General features: G+C 30.2%; 1 protein-coding gene across 2 annotated transcripts; it reads right to left on the reverse strand.

Moving 5' to 3' along the window:
- Positions 1-1,632: 1,632 nt before the first annotated feature.
- On the reverse strand, positions 1,633-5,938 carry LOC108454646 (terpene synthase 10-like). 2 transcript variants are annotated; one of them, XM_017753176.2, is made up of 7 exons: positions 5,649-5,938; positions 4,315-4,582; positions 3,847-4,222; positions 3,148-3,366; positions 2,495-2,633; positions 2,145-2,393; positions 1,633-2,063 (listed from the first exon to the last, which is right to left on the reverse strand). In XM_017753176.2, the coding sequence occupies exons 1-7, from the start codon at positions 5,880-5,882 to the stop codon at positions 1,761-1,763; spliced, it is 1,788 nt and encodes a 595-aa protein (XP_017608665.1). In that variant the 5' UTR covers positions 5,883-5,938; the 3' UTR covers positions 1,633-1,760. The 2 variants fall into 2 exon arrangements, with proteins under 2 accessions (XP_017608665.1, XP_052874724.1); XM_053018764.1 differs by having other exon boundaries at positions 4,315-4,631; positions 5,649-5,778.
- Between the last annotated feature and the right edge of the window lie 4,367 nt (positions 5,939-10,305).

The following is a 10,305-nucleotide window of genomic DNA, read 5'->3' on the forward strand; positions in this document are numbered from 1 at the left end:
ACAAAATTAAAGCTTCAAATCCATGTTAATTCATCATAAAAATTCAGCATTCATCAATGGTAGCTTTCAAAATTATCCATGAAATCAAAAACTAATGCAATAGATAGTTGGACCTAATTGTAAAAGTCTCAAAAACATAAAAATTACAAGAAATAAACAAGAATTGAACTCACATGGAGTAGAAATATGAAAACCAGAATTAGAAGCTCTCCTATGGCTGTTTTTGGCTGAAGATTGATGAAGAAATGTCTAGAAAATCGTTTAATTGTTGTTTTATTTGTTTAATTTTACAAAGTTTCCAATTTTGCCCTTGTTTCACCTAATTTTCATGATTTTTCTCCCCAAGCCATCCTCTTTGGCTTATTTACCCTTCAAGTCCTCCTTCATTTAACATTTAGGCTATTTAATCGCTTTAGCAAGTTTTGCAGCTTTTTCAATTTAGTCCTTTTTAATTAATTAACTATCAAAACGATAAAATTTTCTAATGAAACTTTACTACTAACTTAGTAACACTCTGTAAATATTTATAAAAATATTTACAACTCGGTTTATGAAATCGAGGTCTTGATACTTTATTTTCAAAACCATTTTACCTAATATATCTTTCTAAAACTCAAATCACCATTTCAAAAGTCTTCCTAAATCACATTTGACTCATAATTAATCAATAATAAAATTTTAAAACTCACTCGTTAGATTTAGTGGTCTCGAACCACTGTTTTCGACACTACTAAAATTCAGGCTGTTACATTAAGAAGTACCGATTTGGATTATCGACTACCAAGAAAGGCTTTAATGGCATTGGAGGAGGATGTGAGATACCAGGCAGCGGTGGGAGGAGAAGGGAGATCTGGAAATCGTGTCTGACAAAAGGAAAATGAGAATCACTAGGTAGCGAAAGGACGAAAAGAAGGATATGGAGACGATAATTGAAAAAGGGATAGTATCATCAATGAGAAAATATTGGGAATTGAATCGAGTAATTAATTCTTTTAGGGATAGGAAGAGATTTTTCTCATGTTGAATGCCTGGTGGTTTTAGGAAAGTTTATTTAGGTTTTGGGTTAAGTTAAGAAAAGTTTATGTTAATTGCAATAGGCCTAGTTTCTTTTTTATTGTAGGTTTAGTTTACCTTTTTTGTGTTTTTGTACAAACTGTTGGCCAAGGCCCATTCTTTAATGCAAAGTCCCAAATTTTATTCAATAGAAGATGTCAGATTTTTCAAATGGTTCTGCTAAAGTCCTCATTGTTTAAGATTTCAACTGAATGATCTTTTTTATTATTCTCAAACTCTTAAAGAATTTTAATTTAAAAAATCAAACACAGAATTAAAACCAAGACTCTTCAGAGGGGTGAGAAGCCGACTTCCTCTAAATAGAATTTTTTTTTAATTTTCAAAAAGTTACAAATTAATATTAATAATAAAATTTGACTTGAATTACTATGTTAAAATGGTTTGAGTTCTTCGTTTTTCACATTAGCAAGTTTAAATCAATTTGACATTTCAAAATTTATATTTTCTTTAATAATTGAAACTTGAAAATTTGGAATAAAGAATTTTAATGAAAATCTAGAATATAAAAGAATAGCTAAAATAGATATTTCAAGGTTAACTAATAGCAAATATAAAGAGTTACTAAAAAGAAAAAACAAACATGTCATAAGTTTCAACAACCAAATACTTTAATACATTATGTTTTGAAACTTATGTTATTTAAGACAACACGTCTTTTACATGAAAAGTACCAAACATGTACTCAATCATTTTGGCAATGGAACTGATTGAATAAATAATCGTAATGCTCTCTCTTTAGGCTCACCATCTTCAATACCATGACCGTCATCGTTCTGGTATACCAACATGGATACTCTCGCAAGGTTCATAGCAGTCTCAAAAAACATTCGAGACGAAAGAGACTTGGCGGCCATTTGATCTTTGTTCATGTTTTTCCATGCCGCATCAATCAATTTCTTTATGTGCTGACGAGCTTCTTCTTCAGATCCTCCAGTTTCATGCATGTAACATTGGATTGATTTTGATATATCACCTCTTTTTATTTCATACTGGTTCAAAAAAAAAAACTAGTTAAGCATATCATTATTAGACTAATTAACATGGTATGATGATTAGTATATATTGCTTACTGATGATGTTGCTAGATCGTTTGCTAATCTTAGAACTGTGGATGACCAACGAATTATATTGGGATGATATGCCTCAAAGGTCTTCAATCCCTCCTTTGTTACATGATTTGTTTCCAAATAAGCATGACCAAGTAGTACAGGAGCCGATATTGAAATCCAGGCATTTTCAATATATTCTTGTAAGTTTGGCTTATATCCAATGTAAAACCATCTTGCCTCCAACATATAAGATTTACAAAGATTTGCCCACTAAAAAAATATTATTGAACCATGAATAACTACAATTAGATAGTGTTCATAATAAATATTGAAAAAGAAGATGAAGAAAATTCTGGAGATTGGTTCAGTACCAGATTTTTAAGGAAGGGAAGGACATCAATTCCTTGTTCCTTAAGAGTATGAAAAGCCATATCATTTATCGAATTGTGAAGAGCATGGAAACATAACTTCATATAGTTTGGAAGCTTCTGTATTGCATTGATATCCCATCTAAAATTACGACGTATTAATGAGTTTGAATTTGATGAACTGTGAATCTATGATTGGTAAAAATACCATAGAGGCCATTGTACAAGAAGTTAGATTGCATTTCACCCCTCTACTAAAAAAATGGGCAAATTAATCCCTATACATTAGAACAAAGAGCAAATTGGTCATTTTTATTAAAAAATTCATCCATTTTTATTGTTAAAAACTGGTATGTCAGCATGAGTTACACGTAGTATGCCACGTGTAACTGTCTAGTTATTCTATTAGCCATATCAATTTTTAACAGTAGAAATGGATGAACTTTTTAACAGAAATGATCAATTTGCATTTTGATATAATGTACAAGGGCTAATTTGCTCATTTTTTTTTTAGTGAAGAGGGCAAAAAACAATCTGACTCCTAATATGGAGCCTGTCATTATGCTTTTACCATCTATGATTCTATTCATTGTTAACGAAACATTTTATCGCACTTTATTAAAAAAGACAAATAATTTAAAACTATAGTAACAAACCTTTCAACAACATCTGTGAAGAGCTCCAACTCATCCATGGTGCCATAAACATCGTACACATCATCTATATATGTTATTAGGGCATTGACTTTTGTTTGAATTCTTCTACCTCTTCCAAACTGAGGAGCACCTATGATTCCCACACTCCATAAGAAGTTTTCCATCAACCTATCTCTAGCAAAGGTCAGCCTCTCACCAATACCAAGATCCTTCCACCATCTAAATAATATAAATCCATAAACCAAATTCATTTAGTTTAAAAATTTAGAAGTACTACATAGGTAAAAGAGCCATATAGGTAAAATAATCATGGAGGTCTTGTACTAAGAGTTGGATTGCATTTTGCTCCATTTATTAAAAAAATGCGCAAATTAGTTCTTATACATTAGATTAAAGAGCAAATAAGTTTCTTCTGTTAAAAATTTCATCAATTCCTGTTTTTTAAAACTTGTCTCTATACATCAAAATGAGGTACGCATGGCATGTCACGTGTCACTATCTGGTTATTCCATCAATTAAGTTAGTTTTTAACAATATAAATGAATGAAATCTCTAACATAAAGGATTGGTTTGCTCTTTGATTTAATGTGTAAGGACTAATTTGTTATTTTTTTTAATATAAAGGGCAAAATGCAATTTAACTTCTAGTATAAGAGCCTTTATGATACTTTTACCTTAGCATGCAATAGTCATACTTACAGTGAAGCATATCTTAGATCTTCTTGGTGCATAGCTTGGACTATGTTGTAATCCAGTATTGCAAGCTCTAAAATAATGGGATTTTTGTCCTTGTTTTTTTCATACGCATCTATGAACCATCTGGCCTCCAACCTTAACATCCTCCAATGTAGAGGAAGCTCCAAGGCATGTTCCACAAGCATCGAAAGATATTGATCATTGTTTTGCTTTAAACATTGTTTGAGAAGTTTAGCCGCTAACTCTCTTGCATTCTCTAGCATTGTTTCACCTTCTACTAAGTGATATGAAGCCTCATATAGGTTGAGTAGTCCCTTGCAATCATGGGTAAAACTTGCTTTAATGTTTCCATCCTTATCCATGAAGCTAGTGAAAACATCTAGTACATGAAAAAAAAAATTCAATGTTAAAGTATCTTTAAATTATGTGCAAATTAATACGTCTAATTTTGAATGTGTTTCTTTTTTTTACCTTGATTGACCTCGTATCCGTGCTGTCTAAGTAGTCTAAATTCAAGAGATGTAGCATATAAATTGTCTTTCTTCCATGCAACATTACTGCTTAGATTAATACTTATATTCTTTAAAGTTTTCTTTATTTCATCCTCAAAGTAATATGACAATCCAAGTCTTTGTAAGGCATCAATAAGCTCAAGTTTCTCCAAAGGATCCACCACATTGTCAAACATCATCCTCACTTCTTCCTTCAGTTTGCTCGCTCGTTCCTTGTATGATTCATCCTATACATACATTCGCAACTTTTTTTTAGTGTTCCTTGTATGATTCATCCTATACATACATTCGCAACTGTTTTTTAGCTTGCTCCAAAATTAGCTTATAATGAAAAAAACATGAAAAACTAAAATCAGTACCAACTAGACTTGTTCAAGGATTTGACTATCCATTCAAACACAAAGTTTGACCTAATTTTTAGTAGAAATTGAACAAAAATTTTACACTAGAAAAATAGGCTTGTGAAAGAAATCCATTGGAAATATAGACTAGGTTTGAGTTCCAACATTTAAGCACTTGACCCATTTCTAATATTATAATTATTTTTATGTTTTATGTAATTTGTATAATGTGAAAATCAATTTGTTAAATATATAACATTATAATGTAAATAATAATATGTGTACTTATATATATTTAATATTTTAATAAAATAAAAATATAGAGAATAATTACATACTAAATTAAAAATACATATATAAATTTAATATATATATATATATATATTTGCAACAGCTAAAATCAGCTTAGAATAGGTATTTAGAAATATATATACCCAACTAAGCTTGGACAATTATAAATAGAGAGTGGTCTATTTAAACCGTGTAAAACTTAAGTGATTTTACACTGTTTTTGTAACGTTTATATAATTAATATTTTGATAAATTCAATCGTTGAATTTATCAAAATATTTGTATTTGTCATACATGTAAATTTTTAATCAATCCAATATCTCTATCATATTAATCTAAAATATTATCTATTTTAATATATATTTAACGGTTGAAAGTCTTTTACATAAAATAAATAGTTAGGAATTTTAACTTATACAAAACTTGACATACATGATCTTACAACAATGAAAAATGACATATGATGATTGGATTATTAAAACATTAATCGTATAAAAATTACAAAAGAGTATAAAATTACTTAAGTTTTATACCGATATAAGTAAATCCTTCTTTATTATAAATTATATTCAAACCCTACCCACTCCGTTGGATGAACACTTTTAATTTTTCTGCACTAAGAAAATCAAGCATTAAAGCAATAAGAAAGTGAAACATATACCTCCACATGATGGAGCCCAAGTGACTGAAGATAATCATAGTCCCAAATAGGAGGATGGTAATTAGCAGATCGCCGAACAATATCGCTTTCAACTGAAATTTCAGTTGTAGCTTCAGATTGTGAGAGACTAAAAACATTTGACACATGGTAGCTTGATCTATTATTTGAGAAGCGTTTCCACTGAGCCTGTTTTGGGAAACTACAAATTGGCAATGAACTAAACAGACTAGCCATTTCCAAAGGGATTGTGAGTGTGTGTTACTCAAAGTGCGATTGGGACCATATCCTTATATAGAAGCTATCCGGGAACGTGCAATTTTTGACTTTGTTTTGTTTTGAACGGTTTATAGTCTAGGCCTATTTAAATATGATATTAAAATATTTTATAATTATTAATATTTGTAAATAGTTACTTTAAATTCATTTTAAATCTGTTTTATTAAATTTTTAATTTGATATTCAATACATTTATAATTTTTCATTTATTAAAATTTTATATATAAAAGTATTTTAATATTTTTTAATGTTAATAATATTTTATACATGTAATTTTATTTATGTTGTAAATTATATATATATATATATATATATATATATATATATATATATAGGGAAGAGATTCACTTATACATTGTAAAACTTAAGCAGTTTCACATCCTTTTGTAATTATTTATACAATTAATATTTTCACAATCCGATTGTTGAATTTATTAATATATTAGTACTTGTCATGCATATAAATTTTTAATCGATATGATATCTCTATTATATCGATGTAAAATTTTGTCTATATTAATATATATATTTAACGGTTGAAAGTTTTCACATTATAATGAATAGTTAGAAAATTTTAATTTATGCTAAATTTGACATGCATGACCTACATAAATAGAGTAAGAAATATGACAGTTGAATTATTAAAATATTAATTGTATAAAAACTTATGAAAGAGTGTAAAACCATTTAAGTTTTACATTGGTGTAGCTGGATCCCTCCCCATATATATATATATAAGGTGTAAGACCCATAGCTGATGTGGACCGTCTATTATGATGCCAAGTGTCTATTAATAAACAAAAAAAAATTAAAATTTTCAAAATTTATATTGTTGAAACCATTTTTCAAGGTGTTCAAAAAACGGCGTTTGACTTTTTGAAAAACGAAAACGGGAGTCGCCACCAACCTTTTAAGGTGTGATTGGATCACCTTATAAAACATTTTGGTCTACGAAAATGTGAGAAAACGGATTCGAGAGTCGGTTACGTACGAGGAAAGATTAGCACCCTCGCAACGCCCAAAATTGGTACCAAATTTAATAGTTTTTTGTCTTAATGTTAAAAGTTTGAAAGAATTTAAAAAGGATCCCTTTTTAAACCAAAATAATTTGAGTTGGAAATTGATATTCTTTTGCCCCGAAAGAATACGAACATCACATCCAGCACAATTGGACACGATATTCTTAAACTCTCGTAACTAAAATCATCTCGTAATTTACAAAATTCATTTAGAAGGATATTTTAGGTATTTAGACAAACAGGGAATCGCAACCCAGCACGTTAGGGCACTATTTTCCGAATCCCTAAACACAGAAACATTGCCTCGTTTTTAAAATATTTTTGGGTATATATTTTTAAAACAATGATGCAATCAAGATATAGTATTAACATATTACAAGATATCAATACTAAACTATATAATTCATACATTAATACTCCATGCGAATATAACATAGCAAATAATAAATAATAATATACACTACATAATATATACATTTACATGTCGTGCAAATAAACATAGAAAATAATAAACATAAAATATAAAATTACATGGTACACACAATAATATTTCATATAAGTATAACCTAAAATAGCAACATAAATGATCAATTTCCATGCAAATATATAAAACAATAAATAACATAAAAATACAAATAATTTATGAGATAAAATTAACATACTAAAACAATACTAAATATAAAAAAATACAAAAATAAATCAACAAATTATGAACATATGTAAAATAAGTCAAAAAATAAAGATGAAAACTAAATACCGTTAAAAATAAATGAGGTATTAAAAATATTTAAAATAATATATAAATAATAAAGGAGAATTTTTTAAAAATGGTTAATTAAAAAATACTATATGATATAATAATTTAATATATATTTTATAAAAATAATATTATATTAAATAGGAACAAAACTTTATAGCAAATTTTAGAATATTACATAATATACTAAATATTTAATAATGATATATGTATTATTTAATAATAATTTACAAATTTTAAAATTATACATAATAATAAATAATAAATAATATAATATATAATATATAATAAAATATAAATAATATAATGAATAATATATACAATAAAATATAAATAATATAATAAATAATACATAAATAAAAATAATATATATAATAATTTTTACATATATAAATAATGTTTATAGTAAAAATAAATACTATATAAAATATTTAAAATAAATAAATTATATATAAAAATTTAAAAAGATTAAAATTAAATAAAAATAAAACTCTAGGGTTAATTTTAAAATAATAAAAAAATTGGACCTAATTAAAACGCGCGCTAAAATTCGAGGGACTCACTGGGCTAATGCCCTAATCCCAAAACGACGTCGTTTCCAAAATAAGTTTTATAATGGCCATTAGGGCTAAAGTGAAACAAAAATAAAAGATTAGGGCCAAATTAAAATAAAAATAAAATGAAATTATAAATATTAAAAATGCGGAAGGATCAATTGGGCAATTAGCCCTTTTAACAAAAACACGCGGATCCTTCACGGGTCACGGGTCAACGCGAGGATCCCTGCCTTTGAAACGACGCCATCTTAAAGCCTATCATTTTAAGCAAAACGACGTCGTTCCCATGAGGCTATATAAGCCAAATTTTGGCCCCAGAAATTCATTTTTAACCAGTTTTTAAAAAAAAACTAAAAAAAACTCTGAAACAGGACAGAGAGCAGGCCCTCGGAGCTCCGTCGAGCCTCCGTCATCGGGCTCCCACGCGCCCACGCGCCGTTGTTGACTCTGCCACGTACGGCGGTCGGGATTCGAAAAGCTTCACTTTTCATAGTGAATCGAGAGGTAATCCTCTTTTTATTTTTTTATGGTACTTTGTATGTATGAAATGCAAGTATCCAAGAGGAAAATAAAGAAAATAAAGTAAGAAGAATCACCTCTGTTTTCTGGCAAAGCTAAAAAATCTATAATCTGTTTCTCTGTGTTTTTATATCTGATCAATCGTGTATCTTACAGATTAGAAAAGAGGCTTTTATAGCCTTCTGTAAATTGTTACATTTTGAGAAAGAAATCTTCATGTTTGCTTCTCTTTTCTGCTGTGGTTCTTTCCTTTTTACAGGTACCAGCGAGGATATCACGGTGGTGAGTGCGCTGGCGTTGATTTGTACGCCGATTACGGCGTGATACGGAGCTGGAGTCACGGCGCCGATAGAGGGGTCGATGAAGGGTCACTGGAACGGCGCGAGACGAAGGGTCGTGACGATTGGAGTACTTGCAGCGCGAAGCTTCTGTAAACCCTAGAGTTTCCTAACCTGCTAACTGATTTGGGCATTTTGGGCCCCGTGTATCTTTGGGTTGAGGGTGTAATGGGCTGCTGGGTAGTTTAGTCTGTTGGATTAACAGTGGGCTTTATAAATGGACTGAACATTTAATTATTTTGGTTTTTTTGTGTATTTTGGTTTATTGTTTTTTTTGGGCCCGGGCGAATTTGGGCTATTACAGCTACCCCTCTTTGCTCATTACCGTGTAACAGGAATAAAGCAAAGACTTATAAAAGGACCAAATTTTCTTGGTTTTATTGGATCCTGACTTTATGGTCTTCAATTTGCTCCTTGCAAACTTAGAGACGCCATGCTGATATCTTTGACCTGCTTTCCGTCTAATACAGAGACGCCAAATCTGTCATCTTCGATTTGCTTCGATGTAAACACACAAATGTCATATCTGCTATCTTTGATCTGCTTTCCGTCTAATACAGAGACGCCAAATCTGTCATATCTGTCATCTTCGATCTGCTTCAATGTAAACACACAAATGTCAGATCTGCTATCTTCGATCTGCTCCCCGTTTAATACAGAGATGCCAACTCTGTCATTTTCGATCTACTTCGATGTAAACACACAAATGTCAGATCTGCTATCTTCAATCTGCTCCCTGTCTAATACAGAAACGCCAAATCTATCATCTTCAATCTGCTTCGATGTAAACACACAAATGTCAGATCTACTATATTCGATCTGCTCCCCGTTTAATACAGAGACGCCAAATCTGTCATCTTCGATCTGCTTTGATGTAAACACACAAATGTCAGATATGCTATCTTCGATCTGCTTTGATGTAAACACACGAATGTCAGATCTGCTATCTTCGATCTGCTCCGCGTCTAATACAGAGATGCCAAATCTGTCATCTTCGATCTGCTTCGATGTAAACACACGAATGTCAGATCTGCTATCTTCGATCTGCTCCCCGTCTAATACAAAGACGCCAAATCTGTCATCTTCGATCTGCTTCGATGTAAACACACGAATGTCAGATTTGTTATCTTTGATCTACTCCTCATCAAATATAGAGATGCCAAATTTGTCATCTTCGATCTGCTTTGATGT

Source organism: Gossypium arboreum, chromosome 9 (assembly GCF_025698485.1).
Source record: "Gossypium arboreum isolate Shixiya-1 chromosome 9, ASM2569848v2, whole genome shotgun sequence".
NCBI classification, from domain to species: Eukaryota; Viridiplantae; Streptophyta; class Magnoliopsida; order Malvales; family Malvaceae; genus Gossypium; species Gossypium arboreum.